The following is a 17,593-nucleotide window of genomic DNA, read 5'->3' as shown; positions in this document are numbered from 1 at the left end:
CACCTCTTGGGACCCATCCTAAAGGAGGTCACCAAAGGATGGTGTTGGGGAGCGTGGGCAGCCCCTGAGCTGGGCCAGGGGCTGGGGACAGGCGGGGACCGTCACCGCGGTGTTCCCATCCCTGTCTGCGCAGGGGCTGTGCAGTCCGGCTTCAGCAAAACCTTCAGGCTTCGTGCTGGGCTGTGAAACATCTCGATCTCATTTGGACCCAGTGGGGTCAGGCCTCTCCCAGCTTCCCTGAGCACCGGTTTGTGAAAGCCTTGTGTGCTCCCTGGCCGCCCCCTCTCCCCCCTCCCCGCTGACTCACAGCCCAAGCCGGGAGCCATCAGCCAGGGAGAGCTGCATGCCGAGCTGCAGAGCCGACCCTGTCACTTAAGCTAATCTCCTGAAACCCAGCAGAAGTTGCCATCAAAGATTTTTCTACTTGGCTAATGGTAATTGTGCGGTGCATTAGGCCCGGCAAATTAGATTGCCTGGGAAGAGCAGCAAATCCCTCCTGGCGAGAAGGAGCATCATTGCGTGCTGGCTGCTGGAGGGGCAGCGCTCGGGGCGGTTGGGCTGCCAGCTCCGCATGACCACTGGAAACCTGCTGGGGTGTGGGGCTGACCCCCAGGCACGTCAGGATGCTGGTGGGCTGGAACCGGGGGTTCGAGGATGTGGGGTGGCTCTGTCAGCCTGGGGGGCTTCCTCCCCCTGTGCTTGGTACTTGTGTCAGGTCGTGGCTGCGGGGCTTGGGCCTGACTTTCTCCTCTCTCCTCTCCGAAGGTGGAGGGTCCCCGGGACAGGAGGGCGAGCGTCCCGCAGGCACAGAGCCGCAGCTGCACCGAGCTGCACCGGCACCTCACCTCCACAGCTCCCTGCCCCCAGACCAAAGCCCCCCGGGCACCTGAAGAGTGCCCCAGCGGCCGCCACCACCCGTCACCGGGCGACTGCGCCCATCACGAGGATGACAGTGACTCCAGTGAGGACTCGCTGAGCTCCGGCGACTCGGTAACCCCCCCCTCCTCGGGGGAGGATGGCTCCGGCAACCAGTTCTCCTGTGAGGGGGAGATGCACTCGGTGGTGGAGCTCATCCGCTACATGCACACCTACTGCCTGCCACCGCGGAAGCTGCCCAGCCGCGATGCCGCCGACGCCAAGCCCCAGCCCTGCAGCAGCCCCTTCAAAAGAGCCAAACCGGACTGCCCCGCGCAGACGGGCCCCCCCGGCAGTGCCCAGAACCGGCCGGGCTGCGCCTGGCAGGCGGCAGGGGGATGCAAGAAGCCCGGAGCATCCTTCTCTATCCTGAAGGAGCTGCTGGCGCGGGACCTGCTGTGCGACGTGAGCAAGCCATACCGCCTGGGCAAGCCCGTGTACGCCGCCCTGGCCCGGCCGCCCGGCTCCCGCTCCCCTGTGCCACCAGCCCAGGATGGGGAGGATGCCGGTGGGACCTGCACATCCAGAGCCAAAACGGCACCGGAGAAGGGTGAGCCGTGGCAGAGCCCCAGGGCCGAGGCAGAGGCACTGCGGGAGCCGGCTGGCCTCGAGGACGATGCTGGGAAGCGTGCGGGCACCCCGGGCGCAGCCGCAGGAAAAGTGGTCCGCAAGCAGGAGAGCGCCGTTTACGCCGTCCGCCGGTCCAAGAGACTCAACCCCGAGCTCGGCCACTGGCTCTCCTTCCTCGACGAGCCGCCCCCCGAGCCCTCCATCCCCCGGGAGGCAGGGGATGGCCACGGCCCCCGGGACGCCCTGGTCTGCAGAGACCCCACACTGTGCCCAGTGCTGGAGGGCTTCTCCGCCGAAGAGCCAGCGGCCGAAGTGGAGGTGGGGGGCACGGCACCACCGGCAGAGCCCCAGCCCCTCTCCCTGGGCTCCCTGGGGGACGGCGAGGCGGGTGACGGGTCTGAGAGCCGGCGCTGTGTCCTCCTGGAGCACGCAGGTGAGGGGGCCGGGGCTGCCACTCTGCTCACCCCTCCCCGGTGCTGCCGCGCTGCCTGTGGCGCTGCCTGTGGGCGAGCAGTGCCGGCCAGGCGCCCGGCGCTCAGCTGGCAGTGAAGCTGTGGGCAGCCCCAAGCACAGGCGAGCCCTGACCCATGTGCCAGCTGGCTGTGGGGTCCCATGCGTGGGGAGTTGGGGGGCCTGTTCTGGTTTTTGGGGTGCTGTTTCGATCCATAGGGGCCTTCTGCCTCAGTTTCCCCATCCTTATAACGAGATGAAGGAGTCGGTGTAGCGCTAACCCAGCAGGGACTGGGTTGCCCCATCTGTCCAGGTCCCCCTTCCCCACAGACTCACCCTGTGCGTGGGCACCACGGTTCAGCTGCACCAGGGCCCCAAAATTGCAGCTATCCACAAGCGCTTTGTGAGCACGAATGGCTCGATCCTGGCAGTGTTAGCCCTCCCGCAAATGCTGCTGCCTCGCAGGCAGGCAAAGCCCACAGTCCCCAGCCCTCTGCCAGGCAGGCAGCGGGGCCCCAGCTCCCACTGCGAGCGCTGCGGGCGTTGGAGGGAGCACAGCTCTGCTGGTAACCCTGCTTCTCTCCCTGCCTTTCAGAAACACCCAGGTGTCTCACGCTGTCCTTGGCACAAACGTAAGTGCGTGTGGGGCTAAATGAACTGCGCTGGGACTGGAAAGCCGCCTCGCTTTGTCTGGCTGGGCATGCATCTGCAGTGAGCAAGCAAAGCTGCTTTTGCAGAGCAGACTGAGCCATGCAGCTGAGCGCGGGGCTGTGGGGAGCTGCAGCCATCGCTCGGGTGCAAGGAGCTCAGAGAGCCCCAGGCTGAGGGCAGGGCATTTCTGCATGCCAGGGGCAACATGCCCCGGAGCTCTGGCTGGGATGGGGAGGGCATGCTGCTCGCCCGGCTGCCCCTTGCACCCCTCCGTGGGGTTAGTCTGCCAGGCACTAGCTGTGGTGGGAGGGCTTGCTTGTAGGCAGTGTTTTCTCAGCTTCCCTTTGGTTTTTGGGACCGTGGTTCACCTAAACACTTTCTCTCCCCTTATTTTCTGCTCTTGTCCAGTGACCCAACCTTTGGGAAGAGAAACTTTGAGCCGATGTTGACGGTGGAGCTGTGTGGGACAGCAGGTAGGACGGGCTTTTAATTTTTTAATTTTGCAAAAATCCTCACTGGGATGGGGGCAAATATACCCTAAATTCAGCCTGGAGTCACCAGCTCCAGCCGAGGGGGCACGTTCATCCCTGGCCCAGAAACCCCCTTCCGCACCACGAACGCAGGAGACTTCCAGTGCACTGCCTCCGCATCCGAGCACTGCGAGCAGCTCAGGGGGATGTTTGGGATGGGGGCTGTTCAGGGGGCTCCTGCATGAGACAGGAGGGAAGGGAGAGTCCTCTGGTCCCTGCTGGGGATCAGGCATCCTTCTTTTTCCTCACGTGCTGCTGGATGAATGAGGCTCCAGGGGCTGAGCAGCCTCCTCCCTTGCAACACCTGGTGCAGCCTAGGTGCTGCGGTGGGACGGGGCAGGACGGCGGGGTCAGAGAGCTGACTCCTGCCCTTTGTTCGGGGGGGTTCAGGTCTCACGCCGCCCACCACTCCGCCGTATAAGCCCGCTGAGGAGGACCTGTACAAGCCAGACATCCCCCAGGAGCCAGGGAAGGAGGACGGGACGGCCCCCAGCCCCGGGGGCGCAGGGGACGCGGCAGCCTCCCGGAAAGCCCCCAGGAAGCACCCCGAGAGGACGGAGCTCTTCGCCCACCTCAGCCGAGCCGTCGGGCGCCCCGTGCTCCCTGAGCAGCAGGGTGTGCTCAAGCGGCCCTTCTCCCGCTCCTTCGGGGACCACGACTACTGCCAGGTGCTGAAGCCCGAGGCCGCCCTGCAGAGGAAGGTGCTCAAGTCTTGGGAGCCCCCGGGCCAGGTGGAGACGGAGCACAAGAGGAGGGTCCCAGCTGCCCACTACCAGGGGCTGGACCTTGGCGGCAAGGAGGCGGGCGGCGAGATGCTGTGGAAGGACGGCGTCAAGCAGCTGAGAGACCAGGAGATCAGAGCCAGCTTAACAAAGCACTTTGGCTTTCTGGACAGTGCTCTCGATGACGAGGACATGGTCTTCTGCAAGACCCCCGAGTATGACACTGTCTTTGAAGACAGCTGCAGTGAAAGCGGCTCCCCCTTGGAGGAGGAGGAAGAGGAGGAGGAGGAGGAGGAGGAGGAGGAGCACGGCGACACCAAGCTGTGCCTGCGGAGAAACCCCCTTTCCAGGACCACTTTGCATTACTGTTCCCGGAGCAGGTCCAGTTCAGGGTCTTCGTGCTGCCGGTCCCGATCGCCCGCAAGCAGACGCACCTTCAGGTACAGGGGAGCCATGGGGAGGGCACTTGGGACTGTTCTTGCCCCCTGTGTTTTTGCCCCAGTGCGTGGCAGCTCTGGCTGTCTCCGCTCTGATGGCCCAAGTAATAAAGATGCTAATTGATGAAAGAAAAGCTATAGAAATAATTGGTACTACATCAGCAGCTGCTGCAAACACCAGCCATGGCCAGAGAAAACAGCACTGGGGCAAAGCAGCCAGGGGTTTCCACGGCACTGGGAGAAATGGGGCACGGGCAGGAGCCGAAGGGGTGAGTGCCAGCTGGGAACCCCCTCTGCCATCTATCAGAAAGGACCTTCCAGTGTTCTTCCCAGTGTTTCCAGACCCCCATCTCTCCTCGGCTGCCGGGGCTCCGGAGTGCCCACCTGCCCACTGTTGCAGACACTGCGTGCCTCAGCTTCTCTTTGATGTTTGAAGCTTTCCCTGCTGGATGCCCCCAACCCCCTGGGCTGACCTCCTCTCCCTCGCTTCCCAGGTGTGAGAACAGCGAGCAGTGTCAGGGCGGGAGCGGGCACCGGGGCCAGCTGGAGAAGAGACGGGAAAAGGCCATCGTAAGTGAGCGGGGACCCCACGCTGGGACAAAGCAATCCCCAGCCCTCAGTTCATCTCCCGCTCCAGAAAAGCAGCAGTGGAGCCCATTAGCCCTGGCTTCAGCATCCCTTGGTGCGAGGCCAGTGTTAAACAAGGCCATGGGGATGGAGCGAGGAGAGAAAAACCCAACATGAAGCGGAAACTGCCGGCAATTGGCAATACACGGAGTCCTTGGCCCAGAAATGCCCAGAGCATCCTATGCCGGCGCTTCAGCGCAGTCGGCATTGGCAGTTAGCGGAGTGAGCTGGGGAATCCCTGAAGCAGCTCAGCCGTTACAGATGCGGTCCTGCCGCAGCAGCAGCCTTGTGCACTGGGAACCTGGTGTGTGCCCATGGGTGGGAGCTGGGCGGGGGGTGGGTGTGCGGGGAAATAACTTTGTCCTCCGTACTGTTGTGCGCGCACACACACACACACACATGCTCACACATGCCCCTCTCCATTTTTTTCCTGAAATGCAATTGAATTTTGCCCCTAGCAATTATTGGGAATATTTCCCGGTATCTTCACCAGAAGAAGATGAAAAAGCTGCAGGAATGCAGGAGAAATTTAAAAGTGAAGAAGAGGGCAGTGGCTGCTTCAGCCTTTATATGGCTGTCCCCTGCAGCAGTGGTGTCCTGGGGGTGACACCTGTGAGCTAGCTGGAATGGACACAGCCAGACTCTGGACATGTCAGGCTGTGCCCATGGTGGTATTGCCCCACTGCAGCCTGATTCCCAGTGCTGGCTTGCAGGGACTCCTCCATGGCCCCACATTTCCAGTACCCATCAGAAGCCCTGAGGTGCGGGATCCTGAAACCTTCGCTTGCTTTGCCAGGGGGAAGGCCGTGTGGTGTATATCAAAAACCTCTCCAGCAGCATGAGCTCCAGTGAACTGAAGAAACGCTTCGAAGTGTTTGGTGAAATCGTGGAGTGTCAGGTCCTGTCCAGGACTAACAGGTGGGTGGGGAGCGAGCTGCGGTCCGGGGCTCCAGTGGCTACGGACAAACCCTCTTCCCCAGGCAGCATCAGCACTGCCAGGCAGCGCAGGGTCACCCCTGCATCCAGATGTGCACATGCGAGTGATGCGGTTGTGCCAGTGGGGTGAAGTGCTCTGTGTCACGCCAACTCCCTCGCTCAGCTGAGCCTGTGGTCCCGGCACTTTGGGCGAGGAGATGCAGTGTGTCCTCAGGTCCAAGGGCAAGGGGGGGAGCGGGGGGATGGAGGTCTGGTGGGATGGAGGGGCAGCAGGATGGAGGGACACAGCGGGATGGAGAGCCGGGGGGTGCGGTGCTGGGCAGAGCCACGTCAGAGGGGCTGCGGGGCCCATCACATCTTGAATTCTTTCTCTGGTTGCTCAGGGGGGATAAATATGGCTTGATCACCTACCGGTATTCAGAGCATGCCGCCTTATCTCTGAAGAACGGCACCTCGCTAAGGAAGAGGAACGAACCTTCGTTCCAGCTCAGCTCTGGTGGCCTCGGGCACTTCGTCTGGACCAGATACACTGACTTGGGTAAGAAAGCAGGAGCTGCTTTTTCCGAATCATCTCGTTTATCAGCACAGAGCTGTAATGGCACATTGCACTGCTGAAACCTAGTCACGCAAGGATCCTAAACCTCTTTAAAGCCTGCAAGAAAAGCCCACCGGCTCTCCCATGGCTCACGTAGCTGCTCTTAGGTCAGTCAGATGGCTTGGGAAACTGGGGGGGAGAGAAGAAAAGCAACTGGCGTGAGGACCCAGAGTGTGTTGGCTGCAAAACATAGCATCGCGCCCCAGGGCTGCTGGGTCTCAGCTGACCACAGCCCATCCTGTCTCTGCTGCATTTCTCCACAGCACTGGACGCTTTCCAGCAGAGAAGTCCTTTCCCAGTCATTAGAGAAAGCAGTCAGCCACATCTCATTAGCCCAAGAGGTGATCTGGGTGGTTTGCTGCTCTGCAGGACAGATTCACTACACTGCACGTGCACTTTTGAGCCAAAATGATGGCACTGTAATGTGCTGTGGTCGCATTAACGCCTTCTGTGCTGTATGGGCTTCTGCAAGACCTCCTGTCTCGCTGGGCGACCGCCTTAGCCGGGGTTTTGCTGGACCCCGTCCCTCCCTGGGTGGTAGGGCTGCAGCCTGAGCTGAGGGACAGGAGTGAAACCCTGTGCTAGTCCTACAAGAGAAATGTGATCCAGCCTTCGCTCAGCTCTTGTGACTGGGATCTTCAGGTGTTTCACGAACATGGGGCATTTATTTCTGTACCTTCTGCAGGGGGTGAAGTGGTTCTAATATCCCACTTCATGCACGAGAGACTGAGGCCCAGAAAATAAAGCCCTAAGTCTTGATTTATCTGTAGATGCCCAGTCTGACACAAGTACTGCTTGATCTTTTAGCACCTTATCATATCTCATCTGCTCAAAGCAGCAATCCCTCTGACTTTGTGGGCGCAAATGCCCATGTTCATCTACATAAATCCCTCTCATTTTGGGCACAGAGAAGATAGGAAACAGATAGCACCCCATGATGAAGATGTTGGCATGTGGCTGTGCATTGCTGCGGGGAGGGGGGCCAGAGCTGGCCCCCTGCATAGGAGAACCTCCCTCAGTGCTCCTCACCCGCAGATTGCTGCAAGGCCAGCAGTCAGCCCCGTATTGCACAGCCTGACTCGTTCCTAAAACCCTGCTCGCCCTTGTGCACGATGAGAGGCAAAGCCCACAGGCAGAGGTGAAATGCAACCACGCCATTCATGGCTCGTGCAAAAATATACACCCAAAAGCTGCTGTTAAATTAGGCAGCCTTATTTCTGGCATTTGCTGAATTTCCCAGGCTTTGCGGTGGCACTGCTTGTTCAGCTTCTGATGGACGGCTGGGTTGCAGGCAGGCAACCTCCTCCCCATGACCAGCACGGCTCCTGCGGGGACGGCCCTGTGTCAGCACCTCAGAATTCAGCTGCACCCCGCAGATTTTTGCACGCCTGGAAAGGGGTGTCTGTGGTGTGTGGCCTGCCGGGCTGGGCACCGCTACAGCCCCTCTGCCCAACAGCTCCTTGTCGATGAGGGAGAGGCAGCACCGTCCCCGTTCCCTTTCGCCATCACCGCCTCGGCCAGGCTGGCTTTGCGGTGCCGGGGTGCAGCATGCCGGTAGCGGGGGAGCAAGCAGTGCCCTGGCGTGCCTCAGTTTTCCTCCTCGCCCGGCAGCGAGCGTGCCTAGTGCCCTGCTCCCTGACCCATCTGCCTTGTATCCCTGCCGTTCCCAGATTGCAGCGTGGAGGAGTCCTCCCCAGCTCCAGTGAAAAGCAAGTACGAGACCATGGATTTCGACAGCTTGCTGCAGGAGGCCCAGCTAAGCCTGCATCGGTAACAGCCTTAACCTTGGAGGAATACCTCAATACCTCAGTCAAGGCACTTCCAATATGTTTACGTTTTCAAAGAAATTATTCAGTCTATGGAAAGCGAGAGAGAGCGAGAGAGAGCGAGAGCACGCACGCACGAGAGAGAGACTGCTGTCCCTTCCGATCGATGTTTACATTGAACAAAGCTGCTTCTGTCTGTGAGTCCCCATGGTGTTGATGTCTCACTGCCACACGTTAGTCCCCCCCGCTTCTGACTGGTTGTTTCAGGGTGAGCCTAGGAGCCCCCCACCCCTTCTCCCTCCTCCTGGCCCCCCCGGTGCTCCCGCCGCGGAGTTGCAGCTGTGTTCACCATAACATTTTTTTGTCCGTAGTGTGTGATGATGAAGTTGTTAATTGTGAATAGAATCAGGATTATAAACTAATTTTTAATAGAAGAAGAAGAGAAAAAAAGTATATACTTAAAAAATGTATTTATGGCTCAGATGTACTGTAATTCAGATTTATTGTACCGCTTCCTTGATTTTTAACTATGCACTGTAATGAGGCACTTGCCACTCAGCAAATGGGGGGTCAGAGCAGAGTCATGGAGCCAGCATTCACCCGTCGGCTGCGGAGGCGCCCGCCTTCCCTGCCGGCAAACCGGGGTGCTCGGCAGTCGCATCGGGGTCACCCACTTTGCTGTCAAAGCCATTCTTCTTGCTCACGTGGCCCGAGTCCCCCAGCCCCCCCAGCCCACCTGGGTCGCGGGACCCAGATGCTGAGCTCGGTCCTGGTGCGTGACGGAGCCGGCGGGCGGTGGGGCATGCCAGCCCCGTGCCATTCTTGCTGTGGGGCTGGCCAGCTTTGCAGGCATGAAGGAGAGGGGTGGTAAAAGGATGCACTGCCCGGGGGGCTGCCAGCGCTGCTCCAGCCCTCCGCTGCCTTTGGAGCCAGGAGAGAGGGGCCGGGGGGCCGGAGCCGGCCAGGCTTGATCCAGTGGGTCCTGCTGGCACAGCCTGGGGGATGGATGCCTCTGGGTCCCTGCGAGGGAGCTGGCTTCTGTCCGGCTCCTTGGGCGGCTGGGAGACCGGCCAGGCCGAGCCGCTTGCTCCCCGCTCGCTTCCACCCCGTGCAAAGCGAGTGGGGCGAGAAGATGTGTCTGTGATCCCTGCCCGGCAGCCAGCCCAAAATCCAGAAAGGCAGGGAGGCAGGAGCGGGGCACGGGAGCCGCGCCGAACGCCCACCCTGCCTGCGCTCTGCCCAGTACCTGATAAGCCATACACTTCCCCAGCACCCAGTTGGCACCCAGGATCTGTGCCCCATGCCCACCAGTGCCCCGTGGCACGCTTGCCCACTCTGCTTCTGGCCGGGGGCCCTTGGGGCTGCCTGGCAGTGCTGGATTTAAGGTGTGCTCAAGCAGCACCCCCACGAAATCTGCTTGCAAACTTGCCCTCCATCTCCGGGCGAGGAGCGAGGGGGAGAGAGCCCACCACCGACTGGAGCAAACCCCACTACGTGCTGGCCAGAGGCACTGTTTTCCTGAGGGAGCGGGAATCTGGCTGCTCCTCAAGCCATCGCCATCGTCTCCTTTTATTTTCCAGGCCCAGAGACCACTAGGGATTCAGCCATCCTATGTAGATAGAATATTATAGCCTTAACTCTGCCAATAGATAGATTAGAGTCTCCTGGGGTCTCCCCTCAACATGACTTAGGGGTTTTATTCTCATTTCCCTGGCGTGGGTACTCTTTCGTCTTGCAGGGAGCGTGACCAAAGCCTCAGAAATTGCATGAGGTGCAATGCCGAGAGCCTGGCTGCTGCCGAGGTGGCCCTTGGCTCCGGGGCCATGCGTGCAGCTGGTCTCTGGCGGGAGCGGGAATGCCGGCAGCGCCGATACCAGCACCGTTACCCGGCTATTTCTCTCCGCTTTTGAGGGAGCCGTGGTTCTGACGACGACCAGCCCGGCGGCGCGAGGGTCCACGGGCCACTGCGGGGTTTGAACTGCGGGTCCCCAATCTGCCGCCGGCGACGATCGCTGTCAGGGAACGGTCCTCGTGCCATTGCAGTCTCAGCAGCGAGGTTCGGCATCTCTCCTGCCACGAGCTCCCCCCACTTCTCATCCCACCTTAGCAAACACGAGTTGCTCTGGCCGAGACTGAGCATCTGCTATTGGCAATTGCCTCATTGTAGCTTTGCCTTTTTCTGTCCTAGTATTTCCTCACAACGATGATGTTTACATGTGATTGCTATAGAGCTTATGTAGAATGTATATAGCGACACATTTAGGGTGGGTAGTACTGTCCTGTGCTGTGCTGATGTTTTTCAGAAAACGATCAATCCAAAAAACCAACAAAAAAAAAGCAAAGTAAGTGGAATTCTTCCATCTCCCGCTCAGCCAGCGGCACCGAGCCCCCACGGCCGGACCCCGCTGGGGATGCATCAAGCGTGGCAGAGGGGAAGGGTTAGTGCAGAGCTGGGGGGAGCCCTCCCTTGGGGGATCACTCAGTCGCTTCCCAAGCATTGGTTTTGGTGTACCCAGATACAAAATTTCCCATTGTTTTCCTGCGGCTGGGTGCCCCAGGTCATCCCGCAGCCCCTGCCGGTGCCTGGCTTCTGGATATCAAGGCCGGTGCTCGGGAAGGGGAGGGCTCGTCCTGCACAGAGCCGATCAGTACTGCACCCGTAGGGTAGGAAGAGATGCAATAAGTGGTCTTTGTGGTGCCTGAAGCCTATAAGTGGGGTTGGGGTTTGGGGTTTTTTTTTGGTTTGGGGTTTTTTCTTTTTTTTTCCATTAAATTGGGATGGTTTGTTTTCCCTCCTCCCCGAAGAAATTTCTCCAGGACTTACGCACTATGCACAGAGGCGTGCAAGGCGCAGAGGCACAACTGTGGCTGGGGCAGCCCTCTGCTGCTGCCCGCGCCTGCCAGCCCATCGCTGCAGCAGGGAAAAGCAGGGGGCACGCGCTGCCAGCCCCAGGGCTATCTGCTGCCTGCCCTGGGGGGCACGCGCTGCCAGCCCCAGGGGCTTCCCCTGACTTTTAGGACTGGGTGAGAGTGGAGGGTGTTCAGCTCAAGAAGCACAGGTCTGCTGGCTTTAGAATTCCTCACGCAGGGTTTGTGGTGAAAAATAAGTTTCTGCTTGATTTTGTTTTGTTTTCTTTTAATATAAAGGTGTCTGTAGCTCACAGTGCTCGAGTCTGCAAAGGGGCAGGAAGGAGGGCTGGGGCACAAGGGGCAGGTGAGAGCTCACTCCTGTAGCGACCCGTGACTATGACTGTTTTGGATGCTAATGGGGAAATGGGGCAGGAGGAAAGCAATGCCCGGGCACTGCGCAGGGAGAGGCAGCCCGCACCACCGCGGAAGCAAGAGGCACCCAGTGCTTTGCGGGAGCTGCGGGGGCCGGGGAGCAGGGATCGACCCCCCACCCCGAGGATTAGCTTTACATCCCGCCCAGCCGGTGGCATCGTGGCAGGTGCGTGTCCAGGCTTGGGTGCAGCTCAGAGCTGGGCGCCCCAAAAAGGGAACCCTTGCACCCCGGTCCCCACGGCAGCCCCGGGAAGCCGCCCCCCGCTGCCTGCGAGGGCCGGGGCTGCGGGGTGTGTAGGAGCACTACTTCAAAGAGAAACTGGGAGCAAAAGGGTATATTACGGTAGGCAATAAGTAAGGAGGAGATTTATTTTTTTAAAAATATGTAACTATAGAATGTCCCTCAGTAGTTCCCTGCAGGTACTGTGGGGAAATGCTGAATGTGAAGAGTTTTCGTGACAAAAAAGCCCCTTTGCTTTTTTTGCACAGATTTGCCCCAGAAAAGCTCATTGTTCAGGGTGGGGTACCAGGTTTCTGGTGGGAATCCCGTGGGTCCCTGGGGCTCCGCAGGAAGGAGCAAATGTTTCTGAGTGTCTGGGCTGAACGCAGAGGACAATCCCGGGTTTTCGGTTCATGCTGCCCCAAAGAAAAGGTTTGTCCCGATTCCTACTCAGCACAGCTGGCTGGGCTGCACATCTTTCATGAAGTGGCAGCTCAGTCACAACATTACAGTCTTGAGTGTCTGATTTCAGCACTGGTCCATGCAAAGGAGTGTTGCAATTGCAGACCAGAACTCTTTTTTTTCTTTTTTTTTTCTGTTTTGTTTTTTTTTTTCTTTCTTTTTGGGAGTATGCTGAATACTGAGATACATTGTTGTTCATAGCTGAGCCCTGACACCCTTTCTGTTCTAAGCGTCGTAGCCCATCCCCGACAATCTCAAGCAATATAGAGCCAAATGCAGCCTTTGGGTTTCGTTCCTCTTCCCTCGCCCACCCTGGGGTCAGGGGTGGCAACAGCAGCCTGACCACAGCACCCACGGCCACGGCCACGGCCACAGCACCGAGCCGAGAGCCACGCTGCGGTAAATACGGAGTTGGGGAGGGAGTGTGTGTATGCATGTGAGAAAGAGAGAGAAAGATTAAATTGATGCATTTCTTGAGAAAGGTGTAAGAATTTCACCTTAAAAGGGGCACATCTGCTTTGTTATTTATATAAAAAAAAAAAGCTAAATTCTGTCTTTTTCTTCTTTTTTTTAAGTAAAAGGACACTGCTAATAATTATTAGGGGCCAATTCTGCCTCCCTTCCTCATGCTGAGTAAGTACTACTTTGCAATTTTCTACTTGCAGAGTAAGTAAAAGTAGCAGAATTGATCCCTCTGTGATTAAGAATCAAGTTTTTAGTCTGTTTTTTTTTTAATTGGTAGTGGTTTTTTATATTTTACTTAATTTTTTTCCCCAGTTCCGTTCCGTTGTGTCCTTATTTATGTAATATACTTTAACCTTAAAAGATGGCATGGATTCTTATGCCTTTCCTTTATTATTATTGTTATTATTTTTAAAAAAAAGATTTATTTCTAGTGTGATTTAACTGTCTACCTTCTAAAACGAGAGAACGTTTTCTTGTATTTTTACATTGTCAGATTCTATAGTTTCATAGATAATTTAACCAAATCGCTCAATGTATTATCTATATCTATCTGGTGGGTATAAAAGTTCTATTTTAAATTGTGTAAATACTTCAGAACTGGCTTCTTTTTCCAGACTCCCCTGCCGTGGAGTTACTTGTTTACATCAAAAAGACTGTAGAATCTCTACGCTCATGTACTGTAAATAGTGAAGTGATCTGCCTATAACTAAATGATAACATATATACTATAAAGTGGAAAGAAAAAAAAAGGAACAAGTCTGTGCCGCTAATACTTTAGTTTATCAGTGCAAGCCTGCTCTGGGAGGAGGTGTTTTGCTTTGCAGAAGGTGCTCTCCTGCATCTGCCTGGCCAGCAGTGGGATTGTGGGGGCACGGCTGGGGCCGGGAGTGGTGGTGGAGCCCCCCAGCTCGCTCACACCAGTGCTGCACCACTGCTAGGGATGTGGCTCCTACGGGGGAACATCCCTGTATATTGCTATTTTAAGTGTGGCTTCTTCCAGTTTAACTCATGCAGGAGAAGCCTGGGCTCCATACTCTGGACTTTGGGAGCAGTGCCACTGCCGCAAGACCTGTTCAGAAGAAACCCCCCGGACTGGGTGGTTAAAAATGAAGTGGCAAATTTGCTTGAGTGGGAGTAAGAGAGCAAAGGGCTGGATTCCAAGAAAAAGTGTGGAAAAGACTCCAGATGGTGATGCGGCAACCGTACAGCTCGGGACGGCACCTGGAGAGCCCCCCCAGTACCAGGAGAGCAGCCCCCGGGAGCCAGCCTGCTCTGCCAGAGGCACGGCCAAGGTGGCTGAACCGCTGTTTCCCAGCACAGGGGCTCTTGGTGTCCTGGTCACTGTGGGAGCCCAGGCTGTGGAAGGGATGGGATGGAAAGCCGGGGGAGTTGGCAGCAGCATGGGGGCAGCTCCCCTGCAGCACCCGGCACATGGGAGCCCAGTGCCAGCCATCACCCCTGCGAGGGCTCACCAGGTCGGAGGTGTCGCACTGAATTTATCCGGAGCATGGCACGGTGATGCTGCCAGGCGGGAGCACCTCAGCAGCCCTAAAGGAAGAGGTCTGCAAGGTGCTGAGCTGTCCCACATATTTTTTTCTGCCAATTTGCACCGATTTAGGCAGCTGCCCTAGACCTGCCTGCCTCCAGCACAGCACAGCCAGAGGCAGCCCAGCGCAGGTCCCTCTGCCCAGCCATAGAGCCAGAACCAGCCTCCTACCCCCAACACAGCCCCTCGTCCCTGCAACTGCTGCACCCCAAGTGCAGACCTTATGGGAAGCCCATTTCCCCACTGCTTTCCAAAAAAACCCCAGGCTTTAGGGCCACCAAACAGGAATATTTTTCTAAGATACATCAGGGTGCAGTGATGCTGCCAGTGCCACGACAGATTAAAACATGAAATTGCAAGGAGGAAATGTGGGGATGCAGCTGGGGCAGCCGGTGTCAGGGTGCCTGGGGTGGGTGCAAGCATGAGCAGAGGCACGGGAGCGGGGTCCCTGGCTGGCAGGGCTCCAGGATGGAGCGGGGGCACACGAAGGAAGGGTCTACACAGAGGGACAGACCCACAGCTGACGCTTGTCTCCCAGCCTGACCTGTGTCGTCCAGCACTGCATTCCCAGGGAGCTTCCTGGAAAATCAAGGACTGATACTGTTGATGGAGTATTATCCTGCAAGCAGACCTAGAGACTGAAGGGAGCTGCTGGTGAATCACAAAATCAATTCAGCAGCTCCATTAGTCCCAGCAATTACTTCCAGCCATTTGGAAAAAAACCCAATGCAACAGTTTCCATTTTGGTATAACTTTGAGATAAAATGGCTTCTTTTCATACAGACGGGTGCTACTTTTGTAGTAGCTTATATGGCTGCTCTCCAGCTGCCAGAGGGAAGGGAGGTGGCGTTATCTCCTGTACTGGGCATACCGTGCCTTGTGGGAGGGGAAAATAAGTCAGTAACGGGCTTTTGTGAATAGGGACAGCTTTTGTCACTGACCTTGGCTGACTGGCACCTGGCAGGCAGGGTGGGCAGCAGGTAGCGTGGGCAGCGCACGCAACGCAGGCAGCAGGCACCGCAGGGGCTGCAGCGGGCAGTGTGGGCAGCGAGGGCAGGGTGGCAGTGCCCGCATCTGCCCGGCTGAGCTAGGCTAGCTGAGATCACGGCTGCTCTGGGGCTCCACCGGCTTGGTGGGATCCCCCCAGCCCCACAGGCAAAGGCCCACAAAAAGACCCCTGGGTGGGCAGGGGAGGCAGGGTCACAGCAAGGCAATGCTTGGAAACGCCACGCCAGGCTCGTGCTCCTGACTGGGGTGAAACCCCTGTTGCTTGGGATTTATTTCACTGTCCTGGGCTGCCCTTTGGAGTTGCAGCTCCTACCCATGCCCTGGGCAGTGACATCTGACACCAAATCCTGCTCTGGGCTCTTCTAAGCACAGGAGCTTCCAGCTCCCCGACATGGACTTCAGCTTCTGGGCCACACACAAAGTCTATCCAGGAGGCTGTGGAGGTCATACTTCGAGTAATGTACACATCTGCACATTCTCAGTATTTATCAGTCCCAGCTTGTTGTCCAGATCCATCTAGGTGTCTTTGCAGGGAGAAACAGGGACAGGTCTGGTTTCTGTGCTCCCTGCCAGCTCAGGGACCTCTTTGCCTCCCTGCCCACAGCAGCTGCCTGCATGCCCACAAGGGATGCCTCCCAGCTTTCCTTCGCGCTCCCTCCCAAGCTTTGCATGTCTCCCCCTAAAGCACCTACAGCTCCTACCTCCTGTGCTTGCTGTGTGTCTTTAAATGCCAGTGGAGAGCTTTCTCCAGGTGCTGCTGGGTTTGGGTCCCGCAATCTCTGTTCCCTCTTTCTCTCCCCCTCAGTCCTTGGCTGGATAAGTTTTAATTTTTCATGCACCGTCTCTGCCTCCAAATACCTTTTCAAACTCAGACTTGGACCCCTCGTGTTTCTCAGCAGCCTCCTGCAGGTAAGAAGGCACCATCCTCTCCCCACCAGCTTTTCTAGCACTAACCCCACTCCACTAAAACCCCACCACCCTGCTGACTCTGAGGGAGCGTTTCCAGCTCCTTATGTCTGCAGGCTCTTTATGTCTGCAGTGCACAGTGGGCCACGCTCGGTGGTGGCTGAACAGACCCTTTGATGACCAGGGCAATGGCAGCAAATCTGCCCTGGCAGCAGCTGCAATGGGTGAGGTGCTGGTACGGGGCTCTCAGGAGGCAGCCGGCTCCGCGCAGCAGTGCCAGGGCTGCTGCTTCTCTCCGTTTCTAAGTGTCTCTGCTTCCCTTTCAGCTTGACATCCACAAGGACCCCTCCTTGCTCCTGCAGTCGTGCTTTGATCACCATGAGCAAGTGGCTGCCCAGGTGGAGGCTGAGCACTGAAGGAATAGCAGAGGGCTGGAGAGAGCAGGGCAGCTCAGGTTTGCCGGGAGCTGCCCTCTGCCTGCCTGCTGGTCAACAGCCCATGGAGCAGAGGGAAGACACCTCCTCATCGCCTTAATAATAGCGATGATTTTAGAGGAAAACAGTCTACACTGCAGTAGCGCACACAAGCACATGATGCCCTGGGCTCTCAGTAGCCCCCGAACCACCGAAGGCTGACTGCTCATGCACAACCTGCTAGAAGAAGGGCACAGAGAGGGGTTAGATCGCCCTGGAGCCTGGCACACGCTACCTGTCATCTGTATCTGCTTGCGCTGGTTTCGGATCACTCGGAGTCTTCACTGCAGTGCACATGCAAAATAGCGGTGTCTGCCTGGAGAGAGGCAAGGAAAGGATTTAGCTCACCACTGCTAAATGGGCAAACTCTTGGGTGAAGCCCTGGCTTTTGTCACCACCACCATCTCCATTCATCACTGCCAGCTACTGAAAGTCATCTCCAGGCAGCAACTCAGAGGTCTGAGGAGAAAAGACAACTTGTGCAATCCCCCCGGGATGTGGGGCTCTCCCTCACACACTCAGACAGTGGAGGGAGGGATGCTGCTCCTAGCATCCTCACTCCTGGGATTCAGCTCGCCTTCGAGTTTACTTCCAGGAAACAGAAGTCCATGTTTGCTCTAGTGGGTTTTTGCAATCAGTCAAAGGCAACCAGCACTGAAATACTGTTGTATTTAAAAATTATACAGAAAAATAAATGCATCTGGCAACCAGCTATCACTCTCTCCACAGTGCTTCTGGTATAAGCTCTATCCCTGCTACTTAATCTACCCTCCCTTCAGTGCTGCTGGTGGGGGGGACCCCCACACCAGTGTAGCTGTGAGGCCGAAGGGAAGAGTTAAAAAGCCTGTTTGGCTGCAGCCATGCACCATTTTGCCATGCAGGCTGCCCACAAGCACCCCAGGAGATACCAGCAGATTATTTACAGTGGCCATTGCCTGCAGCTTCCAGCATCTACTGGCTATCTAAACTCCTGAAGGAAATTAAGGAAACTAATTTTTCTTCAATGAAAGGATTAAGAACTTTAATTAATGA

The 17,593-nt window shown here is 57.2% G+C and overlaps 1 protein-coding gene across 2 annotated transcripts in view; it reads left to right on the top strand.

Annotated features, from left to right (window-relative positions):
- Positions 1–17,260, top strand: part of PPARGC1B (PPARG coactivator 1 beta) — a 58,311-nt gene extending 41,051 nt beyond the window's left edge. The window contains exons 5-13 of one of the 2 annotated variants that reach the window (XR_007509650.1): positions 766–1,918; positions 2,531–2,567; positions 2,995–3,059; positions 3,507–4,278; positions 4,770–4,845; positions 5,699–5,820; positions 6,222–6,376; positions 8,104–8,396; positions 16,415–16,487. Coding sequence is in view for 1 of the 2 variants with exons in the window: in XM_049829130.1 (XP_049685087.1) it covers positions 766–1,918; positions 2,531–2,567; positions 2,995–3,059; positions 3,507–4,278; positions 4,770–4,845; positions 5,699–5,820; positions 6,222–6,376; positions 8,104–8,203; positions 16,415–16,622 (2,688 nt within the window). In the remaining variant the exon portion in view is untranslated. Of the gene's footprint in view, positions 1–765; positions 1,919–2,530; positions 2,568–2,994; positions 3,060–3,506; positions 4,279–4,769; positions 4,846–5,698; positions 5,821–6,221; positions 6,377–8,103; positions 8,397–16,414 lie in introns of both variants that reach the window. The other variant, XM_049829130.1, reaches the window with a different exon arrangement.
- Positions 17,261–17,593: the final 333 nt, after the last annotated feature.

This window comes from Accipiter gentilis, chromosome 26, assembly GCF_929443795.1.
Source record: "Accipiter gentilis chromosome 26, bAccGen1.1, whole genome shotgun sequence".
NCBI classification, from domain to species: Eukaryota; Metazoa; Chordata; class Aves; order Accipitriformes; family Accipitridae; genus Astur; species Astur gentilis.
Note: the sequence above shows the minus strand (reverse complement) of the source record. Positions and strands in the feature narration are given on the sequence as shown.